The sequence below is a fragment of the Tiliqua scincoides genome, chromosome 8 (genome assembly GCF_035046505.1).
Source record: "Tiliqua scincoides isolate rTilSci1 chromosome 8, rTilSci1.hap2, whole genome shotgun sequence".
Lineage (NCBI taxonomy): Eukaryota > Metazoa > Chordata > Lepidosauria > Squamata > Scincidae > Tiliqua > Tiliqua scincoides.
Genome location: NC_089828.1, coordinates 31,046,542 through 31,066,963, shown reverse-complemented (window position 1 = coordinate 31,066,963; position 20,422 = coordinate 31,046,542). Strand labels below are relative to the sequence as shown.

The window sequence follows — 20,422 nt, the reverse complement described above, 5'->3', positions numbered from 1 at the left end:
GTTGTAGGAGCGCAGGTTGGAGGTAGGAGAGGAGACTGGCTTGGCTTCCTGACTTTGACTTGGATACTCTGACACTGGAGTTTGGTGTGTGGCTGCTGTGACCAAGACCTGCTGAGGACCCAGGGTCTGCTGTAGTGGTGGGAGGCTGCTGGCAGGAGAGAGGACCTCTGCAGGTTGAACAGGTGAGCTACCCTGGAGGTCGGGTCCAGCAGGACTGCAGGGCAGAACCAGGGTCATTTGTTGGGGGAAAGAAGAGGACCTAATTTGCTTAAAGTGGGTATAATTCTCCAGGCAGAGAATGGCCTTGGAATCAGACAAAACACCATAGAGGACCAGGCATCTGAAAACACAGGACAAGAATGTATGACAAAACTAACTAAAAGCTACAAGAGGGGGCTACATTATTAAAATGGGACCCATAAGAGCATAAAGGTGAAAAACTATATATGCAGTATTATCTTCATTTTAGATATCAAAAGGGTTTTGTGGCTCCTGAGGTTTTTCCCCTCTGGAAAATGGGTCCAAACGGCTCTTTGAGTCTTTAAGGTTGCTGACCCCTGTTCTAGGTTAACTGTTGAGAAGTGAATAATTCTGCCATAATGTTGTTCTGCCAAATATCCCAACTCTCTTCTAATGCCCTCTTTTTGGCTAATTAACACCCTTTTTTCCCAGAAGCACAGCTGTGGTGTGCAAAGGAATAAACACAGAACTTCTTATCTATAGCAATTAACAATTTATTGCTATAAACACAGACATGCCCTGCAAGTCCTCTTGTCCAGAGGCTTTTCCTCCCCAAAACTCCACTTAACTCTGTGGGTGAAGGTCTGACGCCTCCAGTCCAAGTCCAATCCAATCTCCAAAACACAGTCCAGTCTTCTGCAGTAGAGTTCCTCCTCTCCAGCAGAGTGTCTCCTCCAGCAGGGTCCTGGCAGTCCTCTCTTCTGTGTCCTCCAGCAGAGTTCTGGCAGTCCCCTTCTCCCAGTGTGGGTCCATCCGGGTTTCCCTCTGGGTCATAGTCTGGCTTCTGCTGGGTCAGCATCCCGCTCTTGGTCCTGGGTCAAGGTAGCCCTGTCTTAGCCCAAAGCTGCCTTTTATCCTTGGATGTCTCATGATCCAAATGCAGCTCAGCTGTGAGCTACCTCATTAGCTCCAAATTAGGCTCAAGTGAGCCATCCCTTCAGTCATGTCCATTCAAAGTCCCATCAAGGTCAAATGAAGCTCAGGTGTCCATCCAGGTCTCCATTGGCCTTGATTGATTACAGCTGTGGAGCCAGCCCTGCCCTTCCCAGAGCTGTCAAACAGCTGTCAAAACAGGGAATCGCTGTCAACACCACATCATCCACCTGATGATCTTCTGATCTTCCATTACAAATGTCTGTGTGCTCAGTTTCTGTTGTGCGCTTGTTGGACTTAAAGGGAAATCAAGGCAGCAGATTGACTCAGTGCGCAACCAAAACTCAGGGCACTGGAGAGATGAGAAATTCTTTATTGCACGATAGAGAGTGCTTGGGGTCAGAAACCCAAATCAAGAGAACAATAGCTTTCAGAGTTGCAGCTTTTATACATTTTAGCCACCTATGTCACACATTCCTTGATTGGTGATACACAGTACATCCTTGTCTGACTTACATGCATACTTGTTTTATTGAGGTTTATGATATGTACATTTAGACTGCAATCATAACCACACTTTCCTGAGAGTAAGCACCATTGAACAAAATAGGACTTACTTCTGAGTAGACCTGGTTAGGATTGTGCCCTAAGGTCTTGACTATGCTTATGTAAAGGACTTGGCCTTACCCATGATTTCATTTTACAGGTTCACATTGTCCATACCTAAAACAATCCTTGGCCTCAGAGGTGTTCCAGGCCTTGGTATCTGAGACTGACAAGCCATGTCAGCCTGAGCCTTATAGTTTCAGCAGTCTTAAGGCTTTCCCTACGTTCCACCAACTGTTTCAAATTACCCTCTAGTCCAGTGTTTCTCAAACTGTGGGTCAGGACCCACTAGGTGGGTCGTGAGCCAATTTCAGGTGGGTCCCCATGCATTTCAGTATTTTATTTTTAATATGTTAGGCTTGATGCTACCATGGTATGTGACTGTATTTGGGGAAATGTTACAGACCTGTACTTTTAACAAGCTACTATATATATTCTTTTAACATTGATAGTAAATTGGACTTATCTGGGTAAGTGTGGGTTGGATTGCAGCCTAGAATTGTTAAAAATTCCCTGCTTGCTGATGTCACTTCCAGTCATGACACCACTTCTGGTGGGTCCTGACAGATTCTGATTCTAAAAAGTGGGTCCTAGTGCTAAATGTGTGAGAATCACTGCTCTACATATATGTATATGTATGCATATACAGGGTGCGTGTACACACACACACACACACACACACACACACACACAGAGGGTGACGATGTCCTCTTTTTCCAGGACTTGTCTTGTATCTCAGGCCCACCAAATGGACAGCTGCAGTTTCCCAGGTGGGGGGAGGTTGCCAGCTGCAGGGGGGCCAGAGGGGGCTCCCCAGGGGGCAGCTGCAGCCCAGGGGGTGGGGAGGAGGAGAGGGCAGCCAGCCCTGCCCCAGATGCGTACTGTCTTCCCAGCCCCCACACATGCCTGCAGGGCTTGCTCTGTCTGGCAGCCTCCATCTCCCACAGTGCAGCCTGAGTCTGGCTTCCGTCGGGGCTTGCACCCTTCCCTGGGCAAAGAAGGGAGCCCGGGAGCGTGCCCCTGGCGGTCCTTGTGCTGACTCTCATTTTTCAGCACTGAATCTTAGTGCAAATAAAAGTCAGCCAAACATGTTCACATCTGATGTGTTAATTGGCTTTTACGCACCAGGCATAAGAACGCATAAGTAGGGACAATTAAATGGAATTTTGGCCACACTTTGGTTAAAATCTGTCGCAACATAACAAGCATTGACGCATCCCCAGCAAGCACAGTGGGAAAATGCTGGGATTATAAGCAAAGCAGAAAGAAAAGTGATGCCTTTTTTTTTTTTCCAGGAGGCACAACTCTGGGGTGTGCTGACATGCTCAGTTTTTGTGTCTGAACTCCCCTCCCCAAGTTCCCTATTAGCCAGTCATGGTTTCAGTTTCCTTTCTCTCCCACTCTCTGCTTCTTTTTTCCCTGGCTGCAGGAAATCAAAACCGATGAGAGAGTATGTGGAAAGAGAAAGCTACAAGAGAAGCCTGGTATGGGCCTCTAAGGACAAACAAGATGGCAATAAGCAAATAAGGATGTGAGACCCTGGAAGGACTAAGGTCAAGCAGTGTGATTGATTACCAAACCGTCAATAAAAAATATAAATAACCTGTCGATGCACTTTGTATGGTCCTTCCGACCAAGCATTCCAAACTGATAATGGATGCCGATTTTGTTTTTCTGCCTGCTTACATGTTATTTTTCCCACGGATGTTTTCCTCTCTGTGTGTGTTCTTGATACCCCTCCTCTATTTAGAATGCTCTATAAAACCTGCATTATTGTAACTCTTTGGGGTCCACCACCTCATTGTGGTGGTCCCGTTTGCAAACGAGTAAACGTTTTCCTTTTCAGAAGTCCTCTTAATCCTCCTGTCTGTTATTTGCCTCTCCACAATCCAACTAACCCTGCGCCCATTCAGGAACAGGTGTCTTTCCCAGCTCTGTCTGTAGATGCTGAGGAGGGAACTTGGGATTGTCTGCATGTAAAGGAAGCTGCTGGACTACTGACTTACGCAGCCTCAGGCCAAAGCAGTGCCCACTTGGACACAATACTCCAGGTGTGGCCTTACCATCGATTTGTACAATGGCATTATAATATTAGCCATTTTGTTCTCAATACCTTTTCTAATGATCCCCAGCATAGAATTGGCCTTCTTCACTGCTGCCGCACATTGGGTCGACACTTTCATCGACCTGTCCACCACCACCCCAAGATCTCTCTCCTGATCTGTCACAGACAGCTCAGAACCCATTAGCCTATATGTGAAGTTTTTATTTTTTGCCCCAATGTGCATGACTTTACACTTACTTACATTGAAACGCATCTGCGATTTTGCTGCCCATTCTGCCAGTTTGGAGAGATCCTTCTGGAGCTCCTCACAATCACGTCTGGTCTTGACCACTTGGAAAAGTTTGGTGTCGTTCAATCGCATGCGATGGGCACCCACTCATGCGATGGGACTCAAAGCAAATGAGCTTTGTCTCAAAGCAAATGGGTGCCCGAGTATTCTAGGTGTGCTTCCTTATGCCTGAGGGACATATTGCTTGGAGCAATGTCCATTTGATTGGTTACAATTTGCCATATAGGTGTGGTCTTGCCCTCAAGGCATGGAAAGTTACAAAGTTACTGAATTCAGGTGGATTACACATGTTACCATTGCACATTGCATACCATCACAGTGCTCAGTGCTTATCTGTTACAGCATTCAACACTAAGCAGATACAAGCTGCGAGCATAAACACATTCCAAGGCCCCTTTTGCAAGGCCCTTTTGGCTTCTGCTAAGTCAAGCAGCCCATGGCTCTCTTGTTTCTGTGAACAAGAAACTCTTGTTTCTGTGGCTACTGTGGCCTCGGCCCTGGTCACCTTGCCTCAAGGCCCAGGCTCAGAAAGGCAGCCCAGGACAAAGGAGGGGTCCAGAAATTTCCTGGGATCTTACATTTTCCAATCGCACCCAGATTCTCTTCTCATGCGGGATGCAAGGGGTTGCCACAAACCATAAGAAGCAGGCCAAGGAATGCATAGATGACATTCCTTATCACAGTGTCAAATCGGGGAGGAAACTGGTCTGCTACAGTAGCTCTTTGGGGTGTAGATCCACTTGCCATGAAGGAGTGTATAGGAGCACAGGGTCATGGCTGCAGGAGTACAGCTGTTGCAGAAGTATGTTTTGGTCCACACAGGACACTTTCCATTCTAGTGTGAGCCCAAATAAGCTGATGCTAATTTTCTGCAATGATTTTCTATATTTGAAAATTTTTAGAGAGACTTAGAACTGTGTTTGGTTTTCTGGTATCTATCAGGCAGTAGTGTAGCTAGCGAGGGGCGGGGGAGCAGTCAATCCTAGGTACCAGCCTTGGGGGCTACCAAGGCTGTGGTAACTTGTGACACCACATGTTACCAAAATCGCTAACATCGCTGTGGTTAGGAGTAATACCATTATGTTATATACCATTGGATGTGGAATTTCTGGCGGAATGCAATGAAAAAGACCAGAGTGAAATACCTCCATTCTATCAAAAGTTATGGGCCCAAAAAACTAGAAAACAAAAAAAATTGCATGAAGTCCTATGGAAAGTGAAACTGAGCCATATCGCGCGTTTACTCGCGAATAGGAGAGCTTGCCTTGGTCCATAGGAAAGGGTAGGCTGAGAGCAATCCAATGACACCAGAATGGTCCCAACCTGATGAATGCAGCCCCCCAAAAGAAGGAAGTCCCTCCCTCCAAGCTGACGAATGTATTGAGCCCTATGGAAAGTGAAACTAAGCGTTTACTCACGAGTAAGCAAACGTGCCTTGGCTCCTGCTCAGGTCAGGCAAAAGGGAATGTGAGGCCACCAGAATGGTCCCAATCTGATGGAACTGGAGCTCAACAAATGCTCCAGAAGGCAGCCCCCCCCCCAAAAAAAAGACTTGAGCTGATAAGGTTAATGTTTTCTATTTTAGACTTGTAAAGCTAAGTGGGTCCTTATATTGATATGCTTGAAATATAAGAACTTAAATTGAACTGGACACTGGGTAGCACTGGCGTAGCTAGAAGGGGGGCGGCTCACTAAGTTTTGCAGGGAGCCTCCCTGCAGCATGCAAAGGGCTCCTCCCCCTCCCCTTGGGAGCCATTCGCCTCCGTTCCCCCCCTCACATAGCTCGGGAGGGGAGGGGAGGAGCTGCTTGCACACTGCAGGGAGGCTCCCTGCAAAATTTAGTGCGCCGCCCCCCCCTCTAGCTGCACCAGTGCTGGGTATGGCTGAAAATCTCACTGATATTTTTGTGGGAGGGGCGTTACTGCAGGCAGGTTACAGAGAAATTCACTTGGTGGATCAGGGCTGGCTTCCCCTTATTTGTTTGTTTTTATTTAATTTAATTATTTATAATGATTTATTTTAATTTGCTTGATGATGTCACTCCAGTCATGACATCACTTGAAAAATTAATTATGTCGTACAGAGTGACAAAAATTAATGGGCCCTGGGTATCAAATGACCTAGCTACACCACTGCCATAGGGATGTGTGGTGTGGGGGCGGCAGGTGTGGCAGAACTGCCCCGTCATGGTCCATGAAAAAGCAGCGCAGCTGCCCTGCCTGCTTACATCCAAGGAGGCTCTCTTTATACCTCTTTCTCAGGTGTAAGGTGGGTGGGGTGGCTGGGGTGCTTTTCCACAATGGGGTGGTTCTGCCTCACCTGCCACCCCCACACCGCATGTCCCTGGTAACTAGCTGCTGATACAGCATGGGTGGGTAGACCTGGGCTCTGCATCAGGAAGCCCAGTAGACCTGGGCTCCAAAGACTTTTCTGACTGTTGCTGCCATCCCCTGCCCTGTTTTGCCTTCCCCCCCCCAGCCTGTTCTGCCAATCCCTGTCACCATCCTGCCCCCACTCCGTTTTACCCCTCCCCTCCCCCTTGGGAGGGGGCCCACTTTGTATCCCCTGATAAAGTTCCTCTCAGAGGCCCTGATCCTGGCCCTCCTGCAGCAGGGGAGGCAACCCATCGGGAGGGAGCGTTTCACTTGTGAAATCTGCCTGCCTTACATGCAGAGGTGTAACTAGGGTGGAGCCTGAGGGGAACCTGCCTGGGGCACTACGCCATGGGGGTGTGCAGTGTGCAAGTCAGTCATTTCCAGGTTCTCCCTGGAGGAGGAGGTGCTGGTGGCTCCCCCCCATTCCTTCCTCCCAAAGGGGAGCATCCACAGGAGTAAGAACAGGGGGCATGAAGCTGCCAGCGCCTCCTCCTCCAGGGAGAACCCAGAAGTGGCATCATAATGTCATGTGACATCATGCCATCAATGCCCCGGGAAGCAGCGCTTCTAGTTATGCCTCTGCCTACATGTCCTTCCAAAGAGGCTCCTCCTTTGAAGGTTTCAGCAGTGCTGCCCATGCAATTTCAATGCTTTACTTTCTTGAGAAAAAGGCAGTGAGGGGTGGTCCCAGCAGACCCTTCACATGCGTTCATTGGGGCTCTCTTGCTTCCACAGTCCACCCCCATCTCTGGTTGGGCAAAAATTAGACCTGGTCCCTTTAAGGGCAAAGCTATGAGCTCAGTATATTTTCTTCCTGCCTCTCTCCCAGTCTCTGGCAGTCTCTCTGCAGCTAGCTCTGTTACTCTTCCTGCTGAGTGGGAGGAAGGTAAGATTGCGGGGAGGGGAGAAGTGGGACTTGTTTGCCTTTTACTGGTGGGTGGGGGGAAGCAGGGCAGCCAGCATGCAGACACCCCCCCCCCCTTAGGCCACCATGCCCCAAACCAGGTAACTGGCTCAGTTTATAGAGAAGTCTCATCCCCTGATACCCATTTAATTTGAGGAGTGCTCTAGACTGTCCTTTCCCTTTCTCCTCACAACAACCCTGTGAGGTAGGTGAAGCAGAAAGAATGACTGACACCAGGTCACACCAAACTCAATCCTGTGCATGTCTACTCAGAAGTAAGCCCCATTATAGTAAATGAAGCTTACTCCCAGGTAAGTGAATCGGATTGCAGCCATAGTTTGGTTTGGGGCTGAGTAGGGATTGGAACCCAAATCCAGTCTAAACCTAGAACTCGTAACTTCTACACCCAGCTGGCAGTCTCATGTGATCACAAATCTTTGTTCCACTGAGCCTAATCGGTGTATATTTTATATTTTAATTAGTTGGGAGGTGAAGGGAGGGAAAATGGAGCACCCAAGCTCAGCCACCCCAGCAAATGTCCATGTTTTGGTTTGGCAAGTGTCCGTTTGTTTGCAATTCTGTGCTGCTTTTCTCCATTGTCAATGGTTTTTATGGTGCTAACGAACAGCATACTAATGAGTCTTTTCCTCTATTGAGACAATGCAGACCACAAGGACATATGCGATGCCCGTTGAAGAAAAAGCAATGCCTGTCAATGAAAAATTTCTGCCCACTCCTGATGTGGAAGACTCAGACTGCCCCTGGTGGGGCAATTGGAAGGTCTGGTTTGCTGTATCTGTGGCTGAACTTGATGTCATTATCATCTTAGCCGTTGGAATGGCACACTTTGCTCTGCATGTGGAGAGAGGGTGGAATTCCACGAATCTGCCGGATAGAGGCATGTTGACCTCCCTGGAAAGGATCAACCAAACCCTTGAAGATGCCACTAAGCGCTGGAGAGCGTGCCAGGACCACACGGTATGTGTGCTTGGAATTGCTGCTATGGGGTGTGCTGTATTTGGGAGGGGGGCTTCTCTTTCATATTATGGAAGAATTGAGACTCACTCCCTGTTCAAGCAGACCAGAAGCTCTTCATTGATAACCAATCGGCAATTGCAGGGAGACCCGTCCTGTGAAGATCATAGGAAGAGCCCTGCTGGTTCAGGCCAAGGGCCCATCCAATCCAGTTTCCTTTATCTCACAGTGGCCCATCACATGCCTCATCGAGCACACTACATAACAAGATACCCTATCCTGCTGCCCCTCCTTGCATCTAGCATTCAAAGATAGACTACCTCTAAAACCCAGAGGTTGCATATGGTCATCATGGCTTGTAACCTGTGATGGACGTTTCCTCCACAAATCTGTCCAATCCCCTTTGAAAGTCATCTAGGCCATGTGCTATCACCACATCCTGTGGCAAGGAGTTCCACAGATTAATTCCTTGCTGGGTACAGACATATTTAATTTTGTCTGTTCTCCCACCAATCATTTTTAGTGGAAATCCCGATTCTGATGTGGGGCAAGAGGAAAAAGATCTTCATCCATCCCATGCATATGTCTTTATCATGTATGTGTCGCCCCAGTGCCTTCTTTCTAGAAGCTCCCGAACATTATTTTTATTACACCCAGCCCTGCTACCCAAAGAGTAAGTACTGTATAAAAACAGGAAAACTTTTCTTCTTGCATAACTTGTGGTTACTTGTTTTTGTTGCAGAGGAAGTATGGCACAGATGGTCAGTCAACTCCCACCTCATTCCTTCTTTTAACACACAGTAATTTATATCCCTTGCCCAAAGTTTGAAGCCTATGAGAGGCTGAGACAGAGGCTTGCTTCTACAGCAGTGTTCTTCAACCTGTGCGTCATGACCCCAATGGGGTTGCAAAGCCTCTTTTGTGGGGTTATGGCAACCTTTCGAAGCCTGCTGCATGATCACCTTTTCCTTCTTTCTGCCCCTAACCTAACCAGAAGACTGGGGCAGGGGGCGGGCAAACTAATACTTCATTAATTATTTTTTTTTTTGTCATAGCATGAAAAAGATTGAAGACCATTTGTTTATATCACAGTTGACAGAATCACTTTGGCAAGGGTTCAGCCTGTTCTTTTTATCTATAGGTCCAAAGATTTCACAACAAAATAAGGGGTGTGCGTTGCAGTCTGATGTGGAAGCACAATGCAACATAAAGAGTTAAAAAGAGATCATGCTCAACTGGAACTACATTAAAAGTGCAATCCTAGGAAAGTCTACTCAGAAGTAAGCCCCACTGAGTTCACGGGGACTTACTCCCAGATAAGCATATAGGATTGCAACCTAATTTATAGTTAAACCATTTCTGACCAGCCCACAGGTGTACACATTTGATCCCTGTTGCGTATATGCAACATTGGGCAGAAATGGCTTAATCTCAACTCACAAGCAAAAACAGAAGAATGTGCTCTTTCTTTCCTCATATGTTGCACTCATTTTGGAGTGTTTTGTTCTTCTTTGGGGTATTGTGCTTTCATGGTATTGTTCTTTCATTGTGATTTCATTTTCTTGGATACAAATAAAGAACTGAAAGCTGTCTCTTCTTGACACTGAAAAGTGGGGTTTTTTGGTATTTTTTTAAGTTATAAACACAGCATTAATTTTTATAAACATAATCAGTACAAGGGGATATATCCAGAGAAGGGTAGAAGATGTACATTTATGGCAACAAAAAATTGAGATCTATATTTTAACCAGCATTTTAAACAGCTTGACATAAAGGCTGTTTTGATTATTCAAAGACAACAAGATCTGGCAAAAAGTAAATAAAAGACTTACCACTTAACCTTAAGTACTAGTTAATTTTTATATATATATTTGGGATACTCCGTATGAATCTGACTAAGAAAAAGTTGGAAGCTTCCAACTCTGGTGTCAAAACAAACTTCAGGATTTGACCAAAAAGTAGATCTAATGCACAACACTTGATCGGAACAAAGAAACATGAAAGTTCAGTTCGAGAGTAGATATAAGGCTTACAGCTCTGGTATAAAGCAAACTAAGGAAAATGGCTTTTTGCAGAGTCAGGGCAATATCCTATCCAATTTTCCAGCACTGATGTAGCTGTGCCAATGGGGTGTGCGTTGCATCCTGCTGTGGAGGGACAATCATGGAGGCCTCCTCAAGGTAAGGAAACATTTGTTCACTTAACTCAGGCCTTCATTGAGGTTGCATCAGTGCTGGAAAGTTGGATAGGATTGGGCCCTTAGATTCTCAATCCATCCAGCTTGGTATTGTCTACTGCTGCAGCTCAGGATCTTTCCCAGCCTTTGCTGCCTTAAATCTTTTAAGCTGGAGATGCCAAGGATTTGACCTGGGACCTTCTGCGTTCCAAACAGCTGTTCTACCAATGAGCTCTGGCCTCTCCAGAATCAGCACAGACTTTTTATGTGGGGTGCAGCTTTTGTCGATCACATCCTATTTTGAAGAAGGCACCATTGTGTGTTTCATGTCCAAACAAACATCTATCAGTGTTGCCAGATTTTGTTGTCAGATTTTCTTCAATTTTCTGAGAAGGGAGCAGCAGGAGTGGACTCTCAAGGCAGGAAGTTGAACATGATGTGAACTTTAAAATAGCAACTAGTCACAGTAACTCTGCTTTGCAGAAGTGACTGTTAGCCGTTCTGAAACTGAAATAGTTATCTGGAGGCTTTCAAGCCTGTTAAGCTCAAGAGTCCTCTTTTCCTGATAAGCCCTGCTCTCATGTAATTAAAACTAATGCAACAACATCACTATGACCCCAAAATGCCCAGCTCACAATATTGAAATACCCCAAGATGCCCAGCTCACAATATTGAAATACCTACAAGGCCTTTCTCTGACTAAAAGCCCCTCTCTGACCCTTGTCCAAGAATGTTGCCAGCCAGCATCTAATATCCCTCTCAGAGAACAAGCTGGCTGCAAGAAACCTAGTATGGGCCCCAAGGACGAACAGAAAGCCATAAACAATGGCAATAAACAAGGATGAAAGGGTTAGGGTAAAGGGATGAGATAGAGTACTAGATCCTCTGTAATGGACATCTCTGTAAACAAATTGTCGTGCATCGAATTGCCCTTCTCAAATCATCATCCCAACCTGAACTGATAACAAATGCCAAATGTTGTTTTTTTTTGCCTGTTGGTCTGTTATTTTTCCCATGGATGTTTTCCTCTCTTTGTGTGCTCTTGTTACCCTATTTAGTATGCCCTATAAAACCTGCATCATTGTAACCCCACCTGTGTGTGTGGGGGTCCCGTTTGCAAACGAGTAAACGTTTACTTTTGTCAGAAGTCCTCTGAATTCTCCTGTCTGTTGTTTGCCGCTCCAAAATCCGAACTAACAGTGTGCCCATTCAAGAACAACTAGATGGTGCTGGTTATACTGTGGTCTCACCAGGGCTAGCCCAAAACCTCGCAGAGTCTGAGATGGTCTTCTTTATGCTTAGAACTGGATGCATTTTTATTATTGCTGGTCTGGCAAGAATTCTGAGTTTGTGCGGAAGCTCTGAGACTTGGCCACAGGAATCAGCAGCTGTCAGTACCAATCTTGACTCTGCCACAAACTCATTTGGTGGCCTTAGACAAGCCTCTCAGCCTCAGTTTTCTCCATCTGTAATATGGGGATTATAATTATAATTCCAGTCTGCTTATTGTTGTAAAGGTTGTGAGGACTCAGTATTTTGCGCCAGTCCACAGAATCTTCCACCACAACATATTATTATTATTATTAACAGTATTTATATACCGCTTTTCAACTAAAAGTTCACAAAGCGGTTTACAGAGAAATCAAATAACTAAATGGCTCCCTGTCCCCAAAGGGCTCACAATCTAAAAAGATGCAAAGGAATACCAGCAGACAGCCACTAGAACAGACAGTGCTGGGGTGAGGTGGGCCAGTTACTCTCCCCCTGCTAAAAAAAGGAGCACCTACGTGAAAAAGTGCCTCTTACCCAATTAGCAGGGGTAATTGTGAGTTGTTCAGGCATTGTGGGACTCTGTTGTGTTCTGATGTGTTGGTGTGGCAGACACTGACAGAAGGGGCTCTTCTTTTTATCTTGCCTTAACACAGAGGATGCTGGAGACAAACTCTTCCACCCTGAGGCTTGCAGTGGCGCAGTTAAATGCTAGTGTGCGTCTGAAGGAATCAGAAAACCACATTCTGCAAGGTAAATGAAATGTATTGTGTTTTACATATGTATACCAGGGCAGTCTGGGATATATGAGAGATCTAAGATGCTCTGGAGATAAGGATGCAATCTGATCTGGGAGATGGATCTGTTCCCAGACAAAGCAATCCTGAATGGTGGAGCTTGGGGTCACAGAATTGATGGAGATGTCTGTCCATTTTTATCAGGCACTAATATAAGGGCAGCATCAAGGAACACATTAAACACAGATAAGACCCATGATGACCCATCAGACTATTTTTCAGGATTGCAGCATTTAATTGATAAAATACCTAGATTAATTGGTTAAGAAAAACACTCCTGATACATAAAAGAATGCACCAATTAGATAACAGATTTTTCTTAGTATTTTTAATGCAAGTCCTTACAAAACCTACTAGGGGCAAGCACCACCTTGGCAGAGGCATTTCTCCTTCCTCTCTATGCATGGGAGGGAATACCTTTTCTAATATGAGGCATTCCATTTATCTCTTGCCCATGGGAGGGAATGCCTCTCTGAGACAGCATTCCTCCTCTCTCACACAGAGGAGGGAATGTCTCTTCTAAATTGATACCTATTGCAACACATACATGCTTCATCTTAAAAACAAAGACATTATACTTGTATTCCAAGGCAAGGGGGTGTGAGAGGGGAGGCTGGCTCAGTGGGGAGACTGGGGGGCATGCTTGTGGCATGAAAAGATGTTGCCTATGAATTGGGGCTACAGAATATTAAATATGAATGATAGCTGTTTCGGAATGATAATGCCTCCTTGTCTTTTTCCCATTTGCCAGAGGAAGTCACACTCCTAAGAAACTGGACACACCGACTCCAGGATCTAAAGTAAGGGAGAGGTATATCTGGCTTATCAGATGGGGGGGGTGTAGGGGTGGAGTCTGGTCAGGATCAAATTTCCCCTTCAGCCTTGGTGAGGTTAGTTTTAAACTAAGATCTCATCCATGACTGAGGGCACAATCCTAACCCATTTTCCCACACTGACATAAGGGCAATGCTACTTTGAGGTAAGGGAACAAACATTGCCATACCTTGAGGAGGCCTCTGTAACTGCCCCCCAACTGCAGGATGCAGCACATGCCCCACTGGCACAGCTATGCCGGTGCTGGAAAGTTAGGATTGCACCCTGAATTTTCTGAGGTTGGGGGGAAAAACCCATGAAAGCCAGTAGTGTGAAGAGACAGGTGAATAAGATCAGAGCTGGGGTTTTAACCCTTTCCTCCATGCCATTTCCCTGATCAAAATCCCCCCCTAAAAAACTGCTAATAGCCTTACTGAGGGGAAGGGAGAAGGACAGTTTCCAGGTGTGTTTTTAAAACGCATGTGCACATGGGGGAAATCTAATCTGCATAGGGACAAAGTGCAGCAGCTCATGGCATGAGATGAGGAGGGAGGCAAGGTTCAACTTGTAATAACAACAGACAACTTTCCTGGTGGGGATAAAAAACACGATAATGAAGTAAAGGAATCAAAACAAAATGTAATGCCATGTTATGCAACTCTCACTCACACAACCAGAGCCTAAACATCAGCCAGTAGCATAGCTAGAGGGGGTGCAAAGCACTAAGTTTCGCAGGGCTACTCACCATGGTGTGCAAGTAGCCTCTCCTGCTCCCCTTCAAAGCCATTCCAGGCTGCTAGAGCAAAACAGAGGCATCATTTCCAAAGGAATGGCTCTGAAGGAAAGGGGAAGGGCCAGCCGCATGCTGGGGTGTGCTTTGCTTAGTGCTCTAGCTATGCTACTGGCATCAGAGGCTTCTAGGCAGAAGGAAAGAGAACGATGAAATCCTTACAAGGAAATGGGGTGCATGTAATGGTGCAAATGGAAGAAAGGGAAAAGGAGTTGGAGCAAGATGTAGGGAAATCAGGAGGCTTACCCGGGGGAACAGGGGCTGTCAAACCACAGGGGTTATGGTAGTGGGAGGGGGGAGGTAGAGGGCTGGAGGAGAAGAAAAGAAGCAAGAAGGCACCAAAGTTCCAGCTGCAGTGCAAGACTGTGGCTGAGTATGGTCTGAACCAGGGCTAAAGGCAAGAAATGAACCCCTCGGCAGGCTGTGAAACCACCACAGTCTCTTGTGGTGAGAGAGGCCTCCTCACCTACCAGGAGACTCATAACTGGCACTGCAGGTGTTCAGGAAGGTGTCCCTTTTCACAACATCCAGCCCAGCATCTCAGCAGTTGCTGTATGACAGTTAACAGCGTGCACCTGAAAACGAGGGTTAGTGCTAATCTTCAGGCTTCCCCCCCCCAACTGTGAAAAATAGACTGACAGCCTAATCCTAACTTGCCCTGGAATAGGCATGCCGGCTGGCCTGCACTGTATCCAGTGCAGGGCTGGAGGTGGACCTGAGTAGTCTGGAGTAAAGGGACATGTCCCCTTGCTCTGAGTAATGCCCCAGCCACCTCAATGGGGCTGCTTGGATCTGTGCAAGCTAAATCACTGACACAGATCAGAGCGGACTGGAAGCTGGTGGGAGGGTGTAAGAAAGGAGGGTTGGGAGGGTGGTTTGGATCTGGCCTAGGTGCCGGAGGCCGGTCCTATCCCCCTCCTGGGCCTGGCCCACCCACTGCCTGCACTCCCCCCACCCCAGAACGCCTCTGGAACACCCTCTCTCTGCCCTCTGCAAACCCCTGCACCAGGTGCCTTTGACCCATGGAAACTCACTGGCCAAAGTCCGGGAATCAGTGCAGGGAGGCTGGCGCACATCCATGTTCTGGCCTCCCCAACTCTAAAGGAGGTGCGGACATGCCTTACGGTATGTTTGTGACACTCCTTGGCCACCACAACGGACTTGCACCAGCCGATTGAGAGCCCAGGTTTGCACTCTGTCCTAAGCTCCCATATGGTCACTTGGCTCACACAAAAGCATGAGGAAAAGATAGAAATACAGGTGTGCCTCCTTATCCATGGGGCTTCCATTCTGGAATACACATACAAACACACCCCCCACAGATACCTGAAACTGTGGATACAGGCAAATGCCTGTCCCCATAGTCTGCCCCCCCCCCCGGAGTGGAGTGGAGTGGAGCCCAGCCTTACACCAGGCTAGCTGATGCTGTAATAGCGGTTTTGTCAAGGGGGTGCTTGGAAGAAGGGTGTTGGAAGAAGGGGAAAGAGGTAGAAAAGAAGAGAGTGTTCTTATACCTGTCCTGGATGTGGGCTGGTGCAGCAATTCTTGGGAGTGATTGTTGGGTGTGATTCTTGGGTATTTGAGGCAGCGCCAGTAGGGATATGAGGGATAGTAGCAGCAGTGAAAGGTGTTAAAATGAAGGTGGGGGGGGTCTAGGGACCTGGCTTTATGTAACCTAAATCAATCATCAAAGAGCCCTCTTTGGGCCTTGAGGTCCATTCCTGACTCAGGATGGGTGCCTCTATTGTTTTGCATTCTACCGAGGGTGTGGCAATTGATGTCTTGCTTGCTGGTATACAGCTCTTGATTGAATGTGGCCCTGGAGTTGAGATGGCAGCTAGGGCTGGAGGCACACTGCTTTTGTGTCACTAACAACTTGGAGCAAACAAAGTCAGGAAGTTGCAAGGATGTGGCTTTTTTGAAGGTTCAGATCCACTGTGCCAGGGAGGTGTGGCTGGTCATGGAATTTTCTAACAAAGAAAGAACAGCAAGGCTCTTCTAAGCTAGCCAACGTGGGGGGAGGGCACAAAGGCAATTGCTGTGATGAACCACAGTTTACCTTACTCTTAGAAGCCTGTAAGGCCTCCTTCCATCAGGCCAATTCAAAATGCCAAGAGTCTGTTCGGGGTCATGCTCTCCTGGCATGCATCCAGCATCACATACACAAGCAGACATCAATTAAGAAAAAACATGTCAAGCAACACCGTGTCAGTCTAGACATGATGTACCTCTGTGGAGTCTTTTTTTTTCTTTTTTGCCTTATCAGACTTTTGCCATTTGCACAGGACAAAAGGGAAAACTATTGGAAACCAGTTACCTAACTGAAACAACATTGGAGAGAGGGCTCATAACACAGAGATAAAGCTACTGCTTTGTATACAGTCCTGGGTTCAGTCCCTAGCAGTCTCCTCTGATAGGGTCTTGCCCTCCAGACCTGAGTACAGACCTACTCTTCAAGGGTCAACAGTTGGTGGGTGCTACCCGGTGCAATGAAGAGACCAAACACACAGACACTGAGTGGAAAGCAGAAGATCCTTTACTGAGAATTCTCAAGGCTCCCTGGAAACACACGTCTCAAATCAGGCGAGAGTCCTGAACCTCTGTTAACAGTAGCTTTTGTAACAATTTTCAGGCATTGGAATTTTCAAAGCATCAGGACGTTTGAATTTGGAGGCATACCTAGAGGGGGGCAAGTGGGGCAAATGCCTCTGGCGCGGTGCTGGGGGTGCTCTGCTGCGATGCGCCCCTGCAACATGCCCCCCTCATACGCTAAGAACCACACCAAGAGTGGCTGCAGGAGTGCAGTCACTCTTGGTGCGGTTCTGTGCTGCTCTGAGGGCCGCCCCACCCCTCTCGTGAAAGGAGAAGAGAGGGGGGCCCTCAGATGTGGCCGGGAACTGTGCACTGCCCTGAGGTCCGCTCCCTCCCCTTGTGTTAAAGGGGAGGAGAGTGAGGGCGGCACTTAGCTGTGGAACCTGGCCACAGCTGAGCACCGCCTCTGCTTTTCTCCTGTTTAACATGGGGGGAGCGGGGGACAGACCTCAGGGTGGTGAGAAACAGCGCATGTATCCTCTGATTTCGGAGGAGATGCACACCATTTCTCAGACTCCAAGGAGCCTTCCGTGCCCCTTCAGAGGGGCGTGAAACACTGCCTGATCAGAGCGCTTTAGGGCCGCTCAGAAGCTGCGCCCAGGAGGACAGCACCACTTCCAGGAGGTGGGGGAAGCAGATGGCGCTCACCTCCTGAGCACCGCTTCTGAGCACTTCGATCAGGCAGCCTTTCTCATCCCTCAGGCTCCTTTTTTCAAAGGGGGAAGCAGCCCCATGGGGAGCCAGCCCCTTGGAAGTAATTGCGGTGACAGTGATGTCACCGCAATTACTTCTGGGTCAGGGGCAGGGGGGCAGGAAAGGGGGTGTGATGTGGAAATGGGGAGTTGCCTCGGGTGCCAGAACCCCCAGGAATGCCTCTGTTGGAATTTCAGTAACTTTCCATCCATCAGTAATATCTCATCCATCACCTTTACCTCCTTAACATTCCACCGTCTCCTCTCACCTCCTTAATCATCTCTGACTTGGTCATGTCTGGGTCAACTACCCCACTCCTGGTAGTGTACCTACTATCTACTCATTACTTTCTACTGATTACAGAAAAACTCAGCATATTCCTGTCTTTATCATACAGCCTGTGCTTTTGATCTGATTCCCTACTTTGAGCAACACTGGGCTTGAAAGCTATAGCTGTCACTTACGCAGAATTACTTGCTACATTTCTGCATTGGTTCAGACTTTGTACAGATCTGTGGGCCTCAAGGGAAAAACCCTTGTCTGTCTGAACCCTGGAGAGATGCTGCCTGCCAGTGCTGACAATGCTGAGCAAGGTGGACCCAGGGTCTGACTTGGGTAAGGCAGAGTTAAGTATTGGTCACATGTCTATTCTAATTCATATGAATTATTCCTGTTAATGACAAAGCACCTACAGAGTGTGTGTGTGGTGGGGGGGGGGGAGCCTGGCACCTGGCACAAACAGGCAGGGTGGATGGAAACCTTAGCTCAGTGGTAGTGCTTTGCCTGCCAAAGATCCCTAGGTAAGGCAGGGAAAGACCTCTAAAAAGCTGCTGCAGCCAGCTAGACAATTTTGGGCTAGATAGACTCTGACCAAAGCAGTTTCAATTGTAATGCTATTTTTGATGTCCATTTAATTTATATGAATGAGTCCACTAAATGGTATGCCTCACTGTGGCAGTTGTGGACCTGCCATAGACGTCTATGGGGCAAAAGCCCTGGGCACGAGTTACTAGGACCCCGCGGAAGCCTCTCTGAGGCTCCCAATGGGGGCAGAAACATAGCGTTGGGGAACCTCAGAGAGGCTTCCCTGATGCAGTCCTGGGTTGCGCAAGTCCATGAGCCTCAGATGGGTGGGGGGAGGCAAATTTTTGCATGGGGGGCGCTGATAGCCCGCGGGGGGGTGCCATCGCAGACCTTGCCCTGGGCGTGGGGCTGGGGAGGTCCGCCACTGCACTGTGGATAACTGGAGTTCCAGAATGAAAGCCACATTCCCAACATAATGGCTTGGCCATTATGGAGTCCATTCCCCAGCCACTGATACACTCTCTCTCTCTCTCTCTCTCTCCCTCCACATTGTAGCAACCAGCAGAAGGAAATCATTGACCGTTTTCACCAGCAGAAAGAGAGGCTGAGCTGTGGAAACAGTGGCAGCAGCCTCCGTCTTCACTGTGGCCCTGCCTCACTGATGCTGCTAACCCTGGCTGGGGTTCTCTGGGTCTGAGAAGCAAGAGGGCACAAGCAAATCCTGAGAATTCCAACGCACTTCAAGTTTCCGAGCCCTGTTAAGTAAACTAAGACAGAACCTGTGTTGAAAAGGTGTCCTGCATAACTTGCAGAAATCCAACAGGTGAAGCTTTTCCCTGGAAAAGGTGGTGAGAAACAAAAAAGAACCTAAACTACCTTTTTTTTTTTTAACTTTTGACAAAGTAGCTGGCCATGGACTGTTCCAAGATGATTTGGCTATTTCCAGCTTGAGATCTGAATGGCATTTTTGGCTGTTCATTATGGTTTTCCTTAAGGCAATGCTGCTCGGAGTGCCTGAGATCAGACCCACAAATGCCAATATTGTATTTCTTAAGGACTGCGAGGAAGACCATCTCATGTCTCTTAATATGAGCAAATGGTTGAGATGGAAGGTTCTGCAGAGATCTTTGGAAACGTCGGGGAACCATGAGAGTTTGGTAAGTTGGCACACACTTGTCTCCACTTGATGGAGAAGGGCCAACACGACGCAAGAGCTTTGAAGAAGAACAAAACAAGAATCAGCTTGCGTGAGACAGTCTGAGGGAGCTTCCAGAAGGCTCTTGGGAGCATCAGCCAGTCATCGCTTTTTGCTTGTAGCACTCCTTCCATGCCACACATACATGTTTTGAGGATGTTTATATAGTGACGCTCTCCCTTTTACACTTCCTGTTATTGTTACGGTCTGTTATTAACCACAAGCCACAAGGTCATTGTGCTGCTATACTGTAGTTCCTGACAATTAAAAAAATGGTTTTAAACATCAGCCAGGTTTTCTTTGTTAGATTTAAATGTGGAGGTGGGCAGCTTGCACGACAGCAAATAGATGACAGGGACATGTGGAGGGGGGGAGAAGCGGGTGAGGCAGAGCCTCCCTACCGGAGTCCTTAAAAAAGCAGCACCACTGCCATGTGAGGCGCGCAAGCAACCCGCACGCAAGAGTATGTCTCAGATAGATGACAATGTTCAATGTACTTCCTGTAAAGAGTCAAGGAACGCAGTGTGACAATTTTGGACTGAAACATTCTCTCTCGAAGTGCCCTGAATAGAGAAGCTGAGAGTAAGCTGAAAAAACCTGGGAAAGGTGTATTCTAGGACACAGGGGTGTCTCTCTGGGGATCTGATGTCATTAACTGCTCTTGTTGGGGGGGATTGCTGCTTATCTCCACCTGATACTTAATGTGTCTATTTGTAAATAATCCTTTGCCATCTAGTGAGATGTTGTAGCTGTGGACAGCCTGCCTTGGCAGGCAGTTGAACTCAATGACCTTGAAGGTCCCTTTCGCCTTTGATTCTATGAAATATTTCTGGTGTCTTCCCCCGCTCCTTCCTCAAAGGAAGTCAAATTGATAGTTCTCACTACTAGGGAGCATGCATAACAATTTCATTGTCCAGCTGGCTCCCTTCGGTTTCTGTGTCTTCGGATCAAGGATGCAACATGGTA

At 47.4% G+C, this 20,422-nt stretch overlaps 1 protein-coding gene across 1 annotated transcript; it reads left to right on the top strand.

Moving 5' to 3' along the window:
* Positions 1–7,641: 7,641 nt before the first annotated feature.
* LOC136659094 (uncharacterized) lies at positions 7,642–19,744 on the top strand. The gene is made up of 5 exons (XM_066636152.1): positions 7,642–7,663; positions 8,010–8,330; positions 12,429–12,525; positions 13,321–13,369; positions 18,817–19,744. Exons 2-5 carry the CDS (start codon positions 8,013–8,015, stop codon positions 18,956–18,958), a joined length of 606 nt encoding a protein of 201 aa, XP_066492249.1. The 5' UTR covers positions 7,642–7,663; positions 8,010–8,012; the 3' UTR covers positions 18,959–19,744.
* The last annotated feature ends 678 nt before the right edge of the window (positions 19,745–20,422 follow it).